This window comes from Oncorhynchus keta, chromosome 34 (assembly GCF_023373465.1).
Source record: "Oncorhynchus keta strain PuntledgeMale-10-30-2019 chromosome 34, Oket_V2, whole genome shotgun sequence".
Lineage (NCBI taxonomy): Eukaryota > Metazoa > Chordata > Actinopteri > Salmoniformes > Salmonidae > Oncorhynchus > Oncorhynchus keta.
In genome coordinates this window covers 79,269,269-79,285,912 of record NC_068454.1, presented here as the reverse complement: position 1 = coordinate 79,285,912, position 16,644 = coordinate 79,269,269, and the positions used below count along the sequence as shown (strand labels likewise).

Genomic DNA, 16,644 nt, shown 5'->3' with positions numbered 1-16,644 from the left:
TTCATTCACATGACAGGGACCGATTCTTTTTTATTATTATTTGACAAAATTATATTTTAATATCCACATGTTGTGAGAAAAATACATTTGTGACCAATTTGTAAGTCGCTCTGGATAAGAGCGTCTGCTAAATTACTTAAATGTAAATGTAAATGATGTATTCAAACAGCCTAGGCCTTGGTACCTTGAGTTTGCACCAGTTTTGGCTACATCCTTACTCTAGCTAGTGAAACCTATGATAGGAACTATTGCATCACGTGACTCACCGACTGGCTACAGAGCGTGTCTAGAGAAAGGAAAACGAAACTATTCTGCCCTTTCGTGCTATTTCTCGTGTTAAGAAACTGTAAATACAGACTTTATATGCGTTTTTAATAGGCCTATCCATCATTTCACATTGTAACGTCTGGTATAAAGTATATTGAATGGTAGGGGTGCTAGATGTCTCTTTGAAATTGAGAAGCGCTCGTGCGGTATGTTAAAAAAATACAACAAAAACGTTTTTTTGGGGGGGGTGGTAAAATACATATAATTTTGAGAAATATAGCCAAGTGGTTGAATTAGTTTTGTGTTTTGATAGAACGTAACTGTTTATATCTAGACTGTATGAAGTGTAGTCAACTTCTGACCCCGGCAGCGCGCCCGCAGACTTCAAGATCTCTGCCTTTCAAAAGTGACTGAAACCTACTCTCCTTTCTGCTGCCTTCAGGCCAGGTGGTGAGGTAGTAACCCTGTGTTTTATCCCGCGAACTTTCAGGTACGTTCATTGAATTAGTTTATGTCTTTCTACTGTCATCGAATCGTTTATGCAAACCACTAAGCATGAATTTGTTTTGTTGACCAGGGCCAGGGCGTATACTCCAATTCTGTAATTCAAATAGAAATGACTCATCAATAATCCAGGAACGGGAACATACCGAAAACAAGGCCAAACAATGTCTGTCTGGTCCATGGGCCAAAGACGTCCTAATATTTAATGCGCAGTTCTGTATATTCATATTGCCCATGGAAGCAGCAGAGGCAACTGAAGTTGAGCCATGCTGGGTTGTTATTTTGACCGTCTGTTGCCGGCTGGCATTAAGGTCAGCCAGATCCCGCTTTGACCCGGGTCACCTGACCCAGCGCTGCTGCTGCTGCTGCTGTTCGTTAACATTGCAGTGAAATAACTCCATCCTGCTCGTGGTTATATTATTAATATGGTGGCATTCATAGCGATCGTTTCGGGAGCAGCATGACAGAAGTTTATGTTGGCTAGCACCATGCCTGGCAGGGCTGAAATCTGAGGAGCAGGGTTGAGTGTCTTCCTGTGGTCGTTTAGCCAAGTCTGTCAAAAGTTAGTGCAGCAACTCCTGTCCTTCACTGACCACCTTGAATCTTTTCTTTCCTTCTGCCTCACTCTCACTTCCTATGTGAAGCTGCAAATCATCTGTTAAACCAGAACTAACACAGTGAAGCCACAACCATGAATTATACATTTCTGACCTTTTATACATGGATCTCCTTGTGGCCAATTGGGTCCAACAGCATGTGACACTGGGGCTGTATTGGAGACAGGATGGAGTACAGTGAGACTGTGTGTAATATATATATATATATATGTATATGTGTATATATATATATGTATATATATATATGTATGTTATTTGTCATAAGCCCTTTGATCTACACTGTTTTTCTCCTGCCCTTTTTCCATTTCCATCAGGATTTTCCACTAGATTTTGACCAGTCTTATGTCCCTGGTTTCTTCTTCATATTGCTTTATAGTTGGCTCTTTATTTTTTATTTCATGGCTCTTTTCCTCACCCACTCATTCACTTTTGCTTTCGCTCACACCCATCTCGTCCTGTCTCTCAGGTGCTGACTGCCACTTTGCGATCATCGCCCACCCGGCTGTTCTGCCAGACTGTGTTGTTGCATCAGTATCCAACACAGAGACACATCCTCCTATCTGCTGCGTAATAGGCGGCCCTGGTCCCCCCTCAACCTGCCCCCTGCGCTATGAGCAGAGGACGAGGAGGGCCCCCCATAGAGCATTACCACCGACCCCCTCTCCCCCAACTGCAGGCGAAGCAACAATACTACAGAGCTGGACCCCTGGGATTTCACCCCAGAGCCCCCCCGCAACAGGCCCCACACCCAAACGTCCATTCATACCTGGGCCCAGTTCCCCCTCTAGTACCACCCAGTGCCCACTCTCAGCCTCTCTACCCCTCTGTCCCTCCCCCACCCGGTCACAGCCCAGGCCTGAGTCAGCAGAGCTCTTGTCCCAGTGGTCCTAACTCCTTCAGGCAGCAGCAGGTCCACTTCCTGAGGGGACAGAACACTGAGGCTCCCCAGTTTAGGGTGAGCCCCAGAGGAGGGGTGCAGAGCTTGGGTCGAGGGGGACCGAACGGACTCTATAACGAATCGAACCAGACCCAGGCAGGGTACAGCAGGTACTCCCAAAACAGCTCTAGGGGGAGAGGGGGATACGGCAGCGAGCGAGGCAGAGGGAACGGTAGGGACTTCAGGTACCCGCCCAGTCAGGGACCCCCTAGAGGACCAACCGGCCCTAGATTCTGGAACCAGAAGCAGACTTCAACCCAAAAGCAAGGCTTCAACAGACAGTGGAGCCTTCATGCAGACTGTGCTGACAGGCCGTCTTTCTCAGAAGGCTTTCAGAGTTTATCCTTAGACAGAGAGAGGTCCTACAGAGGAAGAGTTGACCGAGGCGACAGCTTTGACAAAGCTTCTGTTTGTAGTAGTAATAATTCAAACAACAAGAGTGTCCCTACATTTCAGCCACCCGACATCCGAGAGCAAGTTTTGCAAGCCTTGGCAGATTTGAGTCCCGGTGAGAAGCTACAAGCAAAGTGTTTGGCGAAAACGCTGCGGTTGCCCAAAAAGTTTATCAACCAGGCCCTTTACGGTCTTGAGCGTGATAAGAAAGCTTCAAAACACGGTGAAAGTCCTCCAGAGTGGACTGTCTACGTAGAACCACAGGTAGAACCGGAAAGTAGAGATTCTGATCCGGAAAGCCCACGTTCCCAACCGAGGGAACATTCTGTGGAGTCACAGGAAAGTCCTTCAGAAGAAGATTGCTCTCACTTCCTGTCTGTGAAGGAGGAGGACGTTGTCATCGAGGCTGAGATCCAGCAAATTGAAGCGCATGGTCCTGAGGGCGACAAAGAAGAAGATTACTACGTAGAATCTGATTCACACTCCTCTTCCTCAGAACCATCTGAGTCCTATCGGCAACATTCCCAGTCCCAAACCCAACAACCCAGTATCAACAGCAGCAGTAACGAAGAGCTTGACCTAGACCTTGACGAGAGCGACATGGCGGACTGCGGCAGTAATCAGAAGGAGTTGATCCTGCAGTATCTGCTGGAGGCAGGGGAGGCCACGGCCCTGGTGATCTCCAAGAACCTGGGCCTGAGGGGCGCCAAGCAGGTCAACCCCACCCTGTACGCCATGGAGAAGCAGGGTGACGTGAGCCGCAACGCAGAGGTGACCCCTCACATCTGGGAGCTATCTGTCCATCGCAGGGAGAGGATGGAGAGGAGCCTCAAGGCCGAGCGCAGCGCCCCTGCAAAGGTCGAAGGAATGGGGTCCGGATTCCAGGCGGTGCCACCCGGATTGGAGTGTCTAGAGGCCAGCGCTGAGGCGGTAGGTGGACACTCTCACACAGCGAGGGGGGTTCGGTTGGGGAATTCATTGACGTCTTCCTGAATTTGGGAGACCCCCTCGCTCACTTGGAGCCCGTCTCCTACGAAGAGTTGGAAGGGGAGGAGGAGTGCAGCAGTTACCCTAGTAACCCTGCTCCACTTCTTTCTTTCCTCACCTACTTCCTCCTCTTCATCCCTCTATCAGGAGGACGAGTCGAACGGAGGGCAGTGGGCGACCGACGATATCCCCGAATTCCTCAACGCCATCAGCCGGGATGGAGGGGGCACAGTAGCAGTCTCCCTGGCAGCGCCCCCACCTCAGAACCTCCGTGCCAAACTTCAGGAGGTGAGGGCCAAGAACCCCGTCAGCGGCCTGATGGAGTTTGCCCAGTACCAGGGACACAATTGCGAGTTCCTGCTCCTCGACCAATCAGGGCCCTCACATGACCCCAGGTCAGTGATGGCATAGTGTTCCCAACCAATCATGGTTGGCCATTGCTGGTATGTCTAAGAGAGAACCAGCTGATTGAATTAGCAAATTCATTTATTTTTTTTTAAATGCAAGAGAAAGTGTGACGAAGAAATATCAAAAAATGTGTTGTCCCTGCTCTTTCTCGCTACCTCTCAGTCCCTTGTATTTTTCTCCCTCTCAGATTCCGTATGCAGGTCATGCTGGACGGCAGGTTGTTTCCTGTTGCTGAGGCATCTAATAAAAAGGTGGCTAAGAAAGATGCTGCCGCAGCAACCCTGAGGATTCTGCTGCGTGAGATAGAGGGGGGAGGGGCCGAGGAGGGGCTCACTGCAGGGGTGGACCAGGCCATGGACCCCACCTCTGACGTCCCTGTAAGTCTGAAGTGTGTTCGTGTGTGTGTGGAGGTTAGTAATAATCAATGTCCTCTGTTGTGCTTGATTGTGTTGTAAAGGCCAAAGATTTATGTCTGTTTTTCCCCCCAATCCTTTTCTAACTCTCTGCTCTCTCCCTCACTGTCTCGCTCTCCCTCTCTGTCAGGAGGTGGTGGAGGGTCCACCCCAGGCCCTGTCCCGTTCCCTGCCGGGGGGTAAGAACCCCGTGTCCATGCTGATGGAGTACAGTCAGCGCACTGGAAACCCCATCGAGTTCATCAACACTGGACAGGAGGGCCCACCTCACGACCCACGGTATCCATCTGTCTACATCCTCATCAGGGATGGGGTCAATTCCAAATGAAGTCAGTCAATTTAGGAAATAAACTGACATTCCAATTCAATAATTGAAAAAATAGCATCCTTTTTCAATGATTTCTCAATAAAATGAAAAGGAGAAGCTATTTATTTCAAGTTTTCCATTTTTGAATTTAAATTCAAATCACTTCCTGAATTGAGAGACTTCAATTAGAATTGAGCCCAACCCTGCTTCTAATTTTTCTCTCCCTGGTTCTCTCTTCTATACATAAATCAATCAGGAAAGGTGGGCCTGCCCTCACCTCTCTTTCTCTCCCTTGGGAGCAGTTATTTGTGTCCTGTATGACTTTCATACTGCAGCAGTCTGCTGACTGAATGATACAACAGCACCTCTGTCTCTCTCTGCATATAACCTTCCCCATGGCACCTACTGTACTGTCCCGCAGTAATCTGATACTGGGAAGTGTGACCATCTTTGTCCCTCTCTTCCCCTCCTCTTCCCGAGTGCTGTAGTCTCTGTGAAGGAGATTCACAGCTCTACCCTGATGCCCCCATGTGGTCCTCTTACCTCTCTCACCAATGTATGTTTAGGATGTATAAGTTAGTCTCTGCTCCCTCCTCAGGTTCATGTTCAGGGTGAAGATCGGGGAAAGCCTGTGTGCTGAGAGCTCAGCCCCCAGTAAGAAGGCTGCCAGGCAGCTGGCTGCAGAGGAGGCAGTCAAGGAGTTAATGGCCGACGGGAGACTGCAGCTCAACAAGGTGAGTAAAGGAGCCAAACATGGGACTGAAAGATGTTTCAACTAAATGGATGGTTCCCTGAAATAAACACTACCCCATCTATTTAGGATTTAGGCTTGTCAAGCTAGCTAGCTGTTTAGCTATGGACTGACAGAATGTCATAAGACCCCGGCATGTGGACTTCTCTCATTGTGCCTCCAGGTTGTAATTCTAAGAAAAGATCCTCCGAACACTAAGATCACTCTTCCCTCTCTTCCCACCTCCTTTCCTCTGTCTTTTCACTGCCTTATCTCTCTTCTCCTCCCTCCCTCGCTCTCCATTACCCCATCCTCTCCAGCCCCAGTTTCCCCTGTGTCTGTCTGGTGATGAAGGGGGCTTCATGCCCGCTTGCCCCTCCCTGCCCCCGCTGACAGAGGAGGAGCTGCGTTCTGCCCACGAGGCGGGGGTTGGTGACCTCATCAGCCACCTAAACAACAACGCTGTGTCAGGTCTGCTGGAGTACGCCCGGGCCAGGGGCTTCGCTGCAGAGATACGACTGGTTGGGCAGTCAGGACCACCGCACGAGCCCAAGTCAGTACACACACGAACATACACACTAAGTGTAATTCAGAGTCCACAGCTGCAGAGCTGCGGTAGTCCGGCGGTCCATTGTGACATATAAAACACTATGAAAGCCAACGGTTCAATATTGTAAAACGCGGCTGTGCAAACATGGATGCTTAACTCCCCTCTCTCTCAGGTTTACCTACCAGGCTAAACTAGGGGGTCGCTGGTTCCCTCCTGTCTGTGCTTCCAATAAGAAGCAAGGGAAACAGGAAGCAGCTGATGCAGCTCTGAGGGTTCTGATTGGAGAGGCAGAGAAGGCTGCCCGCACCGGGGAACTAACCCCTGCAGAGGTCAGTTTACCTCTCTTACTATACTACTTTTTAAAACTCTGGGTCAGGACCCACAGTGGGCTTTGGGTGTGTTAGAGGTGGGTCGGGAGTGAGGAGACTGCACCTAGAATCATACACTATTTCCTCTTCATTTGGGTTGCTGGTAGGTGATTTTGGGTCTCGGGAGGACAGTGATTTTCTCATTGGGTCTGGAGCTGAAAAAGTTGAAGAATGCCTGCTATACTATGAATACACTGTTAATACTATGATTCTGCTATAACCTACTTCTGTGACTGGTGGGCCGTTCATAACCGGTTATTGTTTCTGTCTCTAGCTGCCACTGAGTGGTGGGACAATCCATGACCAGATCGCCATGTTGAGTCACCAGCGCTTCAACGCCCTCACCACACGCATACAGCACAGTCTTCTGGGAAGGAAGATCCTCGCTACCATCGTCATGAAGAGGGGGGAAGGGCTGGGGACCGTGGTCAGTCTGGGAACAGGTACCTTGTGTGTGTGTGTGTGTGTGTGTGTGTGTGTACGTACGCGCAAGAAAATAATAACAAGCCTTTTGGAATGATTTTTGTCTCAACCTTTTGAGATAAAATACATGTATTTTTGTTTGTTTTTCTCTTCAGGAAATCGCTGTGTTAAAGGGGAGGAGCTGAGTCTTAAAGGGGACACCGTTAATGACTGCCACGCAGAAATCATCTCCAGGAGAGGGTTTATCAGGTAGGAAGTTACTGCTGCTTATTTGTCTTCCATTCTGTCCTTTTATATAACCAGTATTTTCCCCTTCCTCCTTTGCTCTTCGTTTTGATTCCTTTATAGATACTCTCCCTGCCTTTCTGAAACCTCCCTTTCTCCCTCTACAGGGTGTCATATGTCAGCTGGGAAGTCATTACAGACTATGATGTGTGTTAATGTGACTGTGGAGTCCATTTGGTTAGTTTAGAGTGTATTAATGCCACTTACCAGATCCTCTGTTTCTCCACCAGTCTCCCTTTATTTGTGTGTTGGATCCCGGACACTTTCACTGATCTGAATCACTCAAATATGGATTCTACCTCCCCCTCCAGGTTTCTATATGCTGAGTTGCTGAAGCACTGTGAAGGATCAGAGGACAGCATATTCGAGCCAGCTGAGGAGAACAAGCTCCGGATCAAACCTGACACCACCTTCCACCTCTATATCAGGTGGGCCTACGGAGGATGTCTCTTCCTCGCTTTTTGACCCTTCACCCCATGGCTCATTCTTCTCCACCTGTCTTCTGTCTTCTCTCCCCTTTCCTTCTGTGCCCTGGAACTCAACTGGGCCACCAACCCACCCCCACACACATGTTGTTCTAGGAGTTTGCGAAGCCAGCATTTTTTACCTGCATAGAAAAGTCTTGGGCGGGCCGCTTAAGTGTTTTCGGGCCACGTATGTCAAAACAGTAAAAAAAAAATGTAATGTTTAGATAATGATTTCTGGGGTGGAAAAACGTTGTCAATGTAAACTGAAGGCTTAAACCAGATATAAAGTATGTAGAAAAGATAAAGGTGCAATATACAGTGGGGCAAAAAGTATTTAGTCAGCCACCAATTGTGCAAGTTCTCCCACTTAAAAAGATGAGAGGCCTGTCATTTTCATCATAGGTACACTTCAACTATGACAGACAAAACTAGAAAAAAAATCCAGAAAATCACATTGTAGGATTTTTTTATGAATTTATTTGCAAATTATGGTGGAAAATAAGTATTTGGTCAATAACAAAAGTTTCTCAATACTTTGTCATTGCCAACAACGGGTATATAACAGAGGTCAAATGTTTTCTGTAAGTCTTCACAAGGTTTTCACACACTGTTGCTGGTATTTTGGCCCATTCCTCCATGCGGATCTCCTCTAGAGCAGTGAGGTTTTGGGGCTGGGCAACACAGACTTTCAACTCCCTCCAAAGATTTTCTATGGGGTTGAGATCTGGAGACTGGCTAGGCCACTCCAGGACCTTGAAATGCTTCTTACGAAGTCACTCCTTCGTTGCCCGGCGGTGTGTTTGGGATCATTGTCATGCTGAAAGACCCAGCCACGTTTTATCTTCAATGCCCTTGCTGGTGGAAGGAGGTTTTCACTCAAAATCTCACGATACATGGCCCCATTCATTCTTTCCTTTACACGGATCAGTCGTCCTGGTCCCTTTGCAGAAAAACAGCCCCAAAGCATGATGTTTCCACCCCCATGCTTCACAGTAGGTATGGTGTTCTTTGGATGCAACTCAGCATTCTTTGTCCTCCAAACACAACGAGTTGAGTTTTTACCAAAAAGTTATATTTTGGTTTCATCTGACCATATGACAATCTCCCAATCTTCTTCTGGATCATCCAAATGCTCTCTAGCAAACTTCAGATGGGCCTGGACATGTACTGGCTTAAGCAGGGGGACACGTCTGGCACTGCAGGATTTGAGTCCCTGGCGGCGTAGTGTGTTACTGATGGTAGGCTTTGTTACTTTGGTCCCAGCTCTCTGCAGGTCATTTACTAGGTGTGGTTCTGGGATTTTTGCTCACCGTTCTTGTGATCATTTTGACCCCACGGGGTGAGATCTTGCGTGGAGCCCCAGATCGAGGGAGATTATCAGTGGTCTTGTATGTCTTTCATTTCCTAATAATTGCTCCCACAGTTGATTTCTTCAAACCAAGCTGCTTACCTATTGCAGATTCAGTCTTCCCAGCCTGGTGCAGGTCTACAATTTTGTTTCTGGTGTCCTTTGATAGCTATTTGGTCTTGGCCATAGTGGAGTTTGGAGTGTGACTGTTTGAGGTTGAGGACAGGTGTCTTTTATACTGATAACAAGTTCAAACAGGTGCCATTAATACAGGTAACGAGTGGAGGACAAAGGCGCCTCTTGAAGAAGGTCTGTGAGAGCCAGAAATCTTGCTTGTTTGTAGGTGACCATAAATTCATTAAAAATCCTACAATGTGATTTTCTGGATTTCTTTTCTCATTTTGTCTGTCATAGTTGAAGTGTACCTATGATGAAAATTACAGGCCTTTCTCATCTTTATAAGTGGGAGAACTTGCACAATTGGTGGCTGACTAAATACTTTTTTGCCCCACTGTATATCTCCCTCTCTACCTCTACCTCTCTCGCTCTACCTCTACCTCTCTACCTCTCCCTCGCTCTCTCGCTCTCTATCGTGTGCCCTTCCCCTCTCGCACCCTACCTCTCTCGCGCCCTACCTCTCTCACTCTACCTCTCGCTCTCTCGTGCGCCCTACGGCTCTCGCGCCCTACCGCTCTACCTCTCTCGCGCTCTACCTCTCTCGCGCTCTACCTCTCTCGCGCTCTACCTCTCTCGCGCTCTACCTCTCTCGCGCTCTACCGCTCTACCGCTCTCGCGCCCTACCTCTCTCACTCTACCTCTCGCTCTCTCGTGCGCCCTACGGCTCTCGCGCCCTACCGCTCTACCTCTCTCGCGCTCTACCGCTCTCGCGCCCTACCTCTCTCACTCTACCTCTCGCTCTCTCGTGCGCCCTACGGCTCTCGCGCCCTACCGCTCTTGCGCTCTACCTCTTCCCCTCTCGCGCTCTACCTCTTCCCCTCTCGCGCTCTACCTCTTCCCCTCTCGCGCTCTACCTCTTCCCCCCCCGCGCTCTACCTCTTCCCCCTCGCGCTCTACCTCTTCCCCCCCTCGCGCTCTACCTCTCCCCCCCTCGCGCTCTACCTCTTCCCCTCTCGCGCTCTACCTCTTCCCCCTCGCGCTCTACCTCTTACCCCCTCGCGCTCTACCTCTTCCCCCTCGCGCTCTACCCCTTACCCCCTCGCGCTCTACCCCTTACCCCTCGCGCTCTACCCCTTACCCCCTCGCGCTCTACCCCTTACCCCCTCGCGCTCTACCCCTTACCCCCCCTCGCGCTCTACCCCTTACCCCCTCGCGCTCTACCCCTTACCCCCTCGCGCTCTACCCCTTACCCCCTCGCGCTCTACCCCTTACCCCCTCGCGCTCTACCCCTTACCCCCTCGCGCTCTACCCCTTACCCCCTCGCGCTCTACCCCTTACCCCCTCGCGCTCTACCCCTTACCCCCTCGCGCTCTACCTCTTCCTCTCTCGCGCTCTACCTCTTCCTCTCTCGCGCTCTACCCCTTCCTCTCTCGCGCTCTACCTCTTCCTCTCTCTCGCTCTACCTCTTCCTCTCTCTCGCTCTACCTCTCCCCCAGTACTGCTCCGTGCGGAGACGGGGCGTTGTTTGATAAGTCGTGCAGCGAGGACGCGGGGGACGGCCAGGGCCACCAGCCCCTGTTTGAGAACGCCAAGCAGGGCAAGCTGCGCACCAAGGTGGAGAATGGTGAGTTACAGCCAGATGCCATCTGCAGCACCGTTCCATGAGGACCCCCTCTGTTACTGAGGACAAGCACATAGAGCCACCATGTTGCTTAACTCTCTTCTCTGCAGGCCAAACAGAGCATGACTACACATTCACACCTCATTTGCTGCTGCTGCCACAAACACATCTGGTAGAAAGGACAAATATCCCAACGGATTTGAATGTTCCAGTCTAGAGCATGGACTGTGTGATTCTAGTGTACCACTGGCTCTCTCATACACCCTATTCCTCATACTGCATGGCTTTGTCTTTGGAGTCAAAAGTATGCCTCAAGGGTGTTTGTGCCATGTGTAGGTGAGGGCACCATCCCGGTAGAGTCATCGACCATCGTGCCCACCTGGGACGGCATCCAGCACGGCGAGCGTCTGAGGACCATGAGCTGTAGCGACAAGATCCTTCGCTGGAACGTCCTGGGACTGCAGGGAGCCCTGCTCTCCCACTTCCTCCATCCTATCTACCTGGCTTCAATCACCCTGGGTGAGGACGGAACGATAGCACATAGAGGGAGATTGGGGGAAGGAGAGAAGAGATGAGGGAGGGGACAGTAAACATTTGAGGGAGGTTTGATTTGAAAAAAAGTGAGGGAGGATAGATTGAGTGTGGGAGTAAGGGGGGATTAACGGTCACCATTGGCTTTAGCCATGTTTAAAAAAACTCCACTCATAAGTAGACAACATCTCAATCCCAAACTACATTGTTCTTAGCTGGTCATGACTGCTACAGTATAACTATCCACCCAGACAGTCCCTGTCCTTATACTGTAGGAGTCATGACCAGCTAACTATCCACCCAGACAGTCCCTGTCCTTATACTGTAGGAGTCATGACCAGCTGACTATCCACCCAGACAGTCCCTGGCTGACAATGTCCTTATACTGTCCTTATACTGTAGGAGTCATGACCAGCTGACTATCCACCCAGACAGTCCCTGTCCTTATACTGTAGGAGTCATGACCAGCTAACTATCCACCCAGACAGTCCCTGTCCTTATACTGTAGGAGTCATGACCAGATAACTATCCACCCAGACAGTCCCTGTCCTTATACTGTAGGAGTCATGACCAGCTAACTATCCACCCAGACAGTCCCTGTCCTTATACTGTAGGAGTCATGACCAGCTAACTATCCACCCAGACAGTCCCTGTCCTTATACTGTAGGAATCACGACCAGCTAACTATCCACCCAGACAGTCCCTGACTGACTCTGTCCTTATACTGTAGGAATCATGACCAGCTAACTATCCACCCAGACAGTCCCTGGCTGACAATGTCCTTATACTGTAGGAATCATGACCAGCTAACTATCCACCCAGACAGTCCCTGTCCTTATATTGTAGGAGTCATGACCAGCTAACTATCCACCCAGACAGTCCCTGTCCTTATATTGTAGGAGTCATGACCAGCTAACTATCCACCCAGACAGTCACTGTCCTTATACTGTAGGAGTCATGACCAGCTAACTATCCACCCAGATAGTCCCTGACTGACTCTGTCCTGATACTGTAGGAGTCATGACCAGCTAACTATCCACCCAGACAGTCACTGTCCTTATACTGTAGGAATCATGACCAGCTAACTATCCACCCAGACAGTCACTGTCCTTATACTGTAGGAGTCATGACCAGATAACTATCCACCCAGACAGTCCCTGTCCTTATACTGTAGGAATCACGACCAGCTAACTATCCACCCAGACAGTCCCTGACTGACTCTGTCCTTAGCTGGTCATGACTCCTACAGTATAACTATCCACCCAGACAGTCCCTGACTGACTCTGTCCTTATACTGTAGGAGTCATGACCGGATAACTATCCACCCAGACAGTCCCTGACTGACCCCCTCAGACATCCATCTCTTTACTCACCTCTCCTTGATTATACTGAGTACTCTATGATGTGATCAGCCTTGTTAACATGGAAATACACTGACTCACACACTCTTGTCATTCTTTCTCTCCCTTTTTCTTTCCCTGTCACTCTCTGCCCCCTCTGTCTCGCCCCCCCCTCCTCTCTCGTACCCCCTCCTCTCTATCTTCTGTTTTGTTTTTCCTGTCCTTGTCTCTTATATTTGTCCTTCCAGGCTACCTGTACAGCCATGGCCACCTGACACGTGCTGTCTGCTGCCGATTGGCCAGAGACGGCGAAGTCTTCTCCAAGAGTCTACCTGCTCCCTACACACTCAACCACCCCGAGGTACACATACAGAAACACTCAACCACCCCGAGGTACACGTACAGAAACACACTCAACCACCCCGAGGTACACGTACAGAAACACACTCAACCACCCCGAGGTACACGTACAGAAACACACTCAACCACCCCGAGGTACACGTACAGAAACACACTCAACCACCCCGAGGTACACGTACAGAAACACACTCAACCACCCCGAGGTACACGTACAGAAACACACTCAACCACCCCGAGGTACACGTACAGAAACACACTCAACCACCCCGAGGTACACGTACAGAAACACACTCAACCACCCCGAGGTACACGTACAGAAACACACTCAACCACCCTGAGGTACACGTACAGAAACACACTCAACCACCCCGAGGTACACGTACAGAAACGCACTCAACCACCCCGAGGTACACGCACAGAAACGCACTCAACCACCCCGAGGTACACGCACAGAAACGCACTCAACCACCCCGAGGTACACGCACAGAAACGCACTCAACCACCCCGAGGTACACGCACAGAAACACACTCAACCACCCCGAGGTACACATACAGAAACACACTCAACCACCCCGAGGTACACGCACAGAAACGCACTCAACCACCCCGAGGTACACGCACAGAAACGCACTCAACCACCCCGAGGTAAACGTACAGTACACACACAGAAGCACACGCAACCACCCCGAGGTACACATACAGAAACACACTCAACCACCCCGAGGTACACATACAGAAACACACTCAACCGCCCCGAGGTACACATACAGAAACACACTCAACCGCCCCGAGGTACACGTACAGCAACCACCCCGAGGTACACGTACAGAAACACACTCAACCAACCCGAGGTACACGTACAGAAACACACTCAACCAACCCGAGGTACACATACAGAAACACACTCAACCACCCCGAGGTACACGTACAGAAACACACTCAACCACCCCGAGGTACACATACAGAAACACACTCAACCACCCCGAGGTACACATACAGAAACACACTCAACCGCCCCGAGGTACACATACAGAAACACACTCAACCGCCCCGAGGTACACATACAGAAACACACTCAATCGCCCCGAGGTACACGTACAGCAACCACCCCGAGGTACACGTACAGAAACACACTCAACCACCCCGAGGTACACGTACAGAAACACACTCAACCACCCCGAGGTCCACGTACAGAAACACACTCAACCACCCCGAGGTCCACGTACAGAAACACACTCAACCACCCCGAGGTCCACGTACAGAAACACACTCAACCACCCCGAGGTACACGTACAGAAACACACTCAACCACCCCGAGGTCCACGTACAGAAACACACTCAACCACCCCGAGGTACACACATACACACACACAGTACACAAACAGCCGCTCCAAGCTTCCAGCATAGCCATTAACGCAGACACAAACATTGCGTTCCGCTCTGTTTAAAATGGTTGATTCATCTGAGAGGATTTATTTAGTCTAATTTCAAATTATACCTGTTATTGCGGGTATAGTGAAATGCCTATAATTGAACACTCTTCCTCTCCCTTTACTCCTCTCCATCACTCCATCTCTGTCTCCCTTCAGGTGGGCAGGGTGAGTGTGTATGACTCCACGCGTCACACAGGGAAGACCAAGGAGTCCAGTGTGAACTGGAGCCAGCCAGACCACATCACTGTGGAGGTGCTGGATGGGACCAAGGGCAAACTGGACGGGTACGCACCCCGCACCACAACTAGAACCAGACCCTCAGACCTCATCCACCCTCATCCAGATAGCAGCACCAGGTGGTTAACCTGGGCTACACAGGGTCCCATTTCAGTAGAATAGCGATCACTATTTATACTCCATATCGAGTAGTGGCATTTAATTCATATGAAAAACATGTTGAAAATGTTTCAATCCCAGCGCAGTAGCTTCTGTGTATTCCTAAACCCTGTTTGTCTTCCCTCTAGCCCCAAACTGGACGTGTCGCGGGTCTCCAAGTCCAACATCTTCCGTCAATTCCGGTTGTTATGCCAACAGTGCGGGCGCCAGGACCTGCTGGCTCTCCCGTCTTACGCCCAAGCCAAGATGGCCGCCATGTCCTTCCAGGTCGCCAAGCAGCAGTTCTTCGATGCGCTCGGTAGCCATGGTTACGGAGCCTGGATTGGCAAGCCATTGGAGGAGAAGAGCTTTGACGAAGCGGCGGCCTCTGATGGCCAAGGGGCAGGAAGTGTTGCTAATAGCAACCAGGGATACAACAACAACAATAGCTATGGAAGCACAACCACTGACTATAACAGCAGCCAGTGGGGTAGTAGTGCGTACACACAGGCCATGTAGAAAGGAGGGAGAAGGGAGGGTTAGCTAGAGATGGAAGGACATGAGCCTGGAGGACGGGGGAAGGGAGGAGAGGAAAGAGGAGCTAACAGCAAGTACTGGATCTTCTTGAAAGGGGTAGAGGTCAGACAGATTGGAAAGGACAGAGTTACTGAGATGGAGGGAGGGAAGGGGACAACAGGCCAGCACAAGGGGTGAGGGTCAGACAGCAGCAAGAGAGATGGAGAGAGAGAGAATGGGTTGCTACTGCTACACAAAAGCAACAGAATATAGAAAGAGAGGGGAGAATAGGGGGTTAGTAAGCATGATGACTGTGATGTAGTGACATTCAGAGCTGCATAGCATGCACTACTGCTCCACTGTAACAGTAGCCCCAGGACACTATCCTCACATGTGCATACAGGACAAACCCTCCCTGCCCTCACGCACACAGCCCTGTCTCTCTAGTTCAGACACCCTACACCTGACCCTGTCCTACTCGCCAGCCAGCCATTCAATCACGCATGACTAGTTTAATCTGTACTTATCAGCCTGAGCATGGATAGTAGTGATCACACTTTATATATATAAACCAGCCCTGTAACTTTTAGCTACTCCCCGACCTAGTAACCCACCCCTTTACACTGTGTTAATGCTATGGCTACAGGTCACACACAGCCTGGTCCATCCCATAACTCTCCACTGTAACATAGATTTGATGACTAACTAGCCTAGATCATAATTATTCTGTTATTGTTGTGTCCTATGTGGTGTGTATCGCTATTGTTCTTGAGGTTTTTGGTGTTGCCACTCGAGGGCCACGTCAGAAAGGACAACGGTGACGTTGAGAACTGCTGAGAACAAGTAAATCAGCTACTTGTTTTCATTTTAGGATTCATGTTAGGGGGGGGTCAAAGTTCAGGTTAGGATAAGTGATTACTCGTAGTTGTGATAAAAAAAAAAGAGAAGAAAGGCTTTGCACTCTTGTCCTTCCTAGCGTGGCCAGAATGTGGCCGGCAGGTTTTATGCGGACAGGGAGAAAGACTGGTTTGTTTTTATGTTTTAGTTCAGTCTGATCAAATACATTCAAGGGTGAAGCAATATATACATCATGTACATACAAATACATAAATACACAGATGTATATGCAATAACAATGTTTGTGTAGGGTATGTATATATCTCTGTGTGTGTATGTATATGTATATATTATGTATATATTTTGTAAGTCATGCCTAAAATTGATTTTCTATTGACTATTTTTTTGAAACGTTTTATCAAGTGGATGACAAAGCATTTTGTTTTATTATGTATGAAAAATCTGTCAAGTTTTAAGTGATTATAAAGACCGGCTTTGTAAAAGCTGAAA

At 49.5% G+C, this 16,644-nt stretch overlaps 1 protein-coding gene and 1 long non-coding RNA gene across 22 annotated transcripts; one reads left to right on the top strand and one right to left on the bottom strand.

The window, feature by feature from the left end:
* Positions 1-286: 286 nt before the first annotated feature.
* adar (adenosine deaminase RNA specific) lies at positions 287-16,644 on the top strand. 20 transcript variants are annotated; one of them, XR_008090977.1, is made up of 19 exons: positions 287-757; positions 1,855-3,648; positions 3,853-4,100; positions 4,301-4,490; positions 4,657-4,805; positions 5,432-5,567; positions 5,884-6,116; positions 6,286-6,442; positions 6,756-6,924; positions 7,060-7,153; positions 7,501-7,617; positions 10,618-10,745; positions 11,079-11,261; positions 12,862-12,974; positions 13,211-13,278; positions 14,088-14,155; positions 14,258-14,291; positions 14,563-14,690; positions 14,931-15,080. XR_008090977.1 is itself a non-coding variant. In XM_052495220.1 (18 exons), exons 2-18 carry the CDS (start codon positions 1,999-2,001, stop codon positions 15,298-15,300), a joined length of 4,239 nt encoding a protein of 1,412 aa, XP_052351180.1. In that variant the 5' UTR covers positions 287-757; positions 1,855-1,998; the 3' UTR covers positions 15,301-16,644. The 20 variants fall into 20 exon arrangements, 12 of the variants coding, with proteins under 12 accessions (XP_052351180.1, XP_052351181.1, XP_052351182.1 ...); XM_052495220.1 differs by lacking the exon at positions 13,211-13,278 and having other exon boundaries at positions 14,563-14,762; positions 14,931-16,644; XM_052495221.1 differs by lacking the exon at positions 14,258-14,291 and having other exon boundaries at positions 14,088-14,121; positions 14,563-14,762; positions 14,931-16,644.
* LOC127915318 (uncharacterized) lies at positions 9,511-10,155 on the bottom strand. 2 transcript variants are annotated; one of them, XR_008090985.1, is made up of 4 exons: positions 10,124-10,155; positions 9,884-10,057; positions 9,694-9,765; positions 9,511-9,639 (listed from the first exon to the last, which is right to left on the bottom strand). It is a non-coding gene; the product is annotated as an uncharacterized LOC127915318 (long non-coding RNA). The 2 variants fall into 2 exon arrangements; XR_008090986.1 differs by having other exon boundaries at positions 9,610-9,717; positions 9,790-10,057.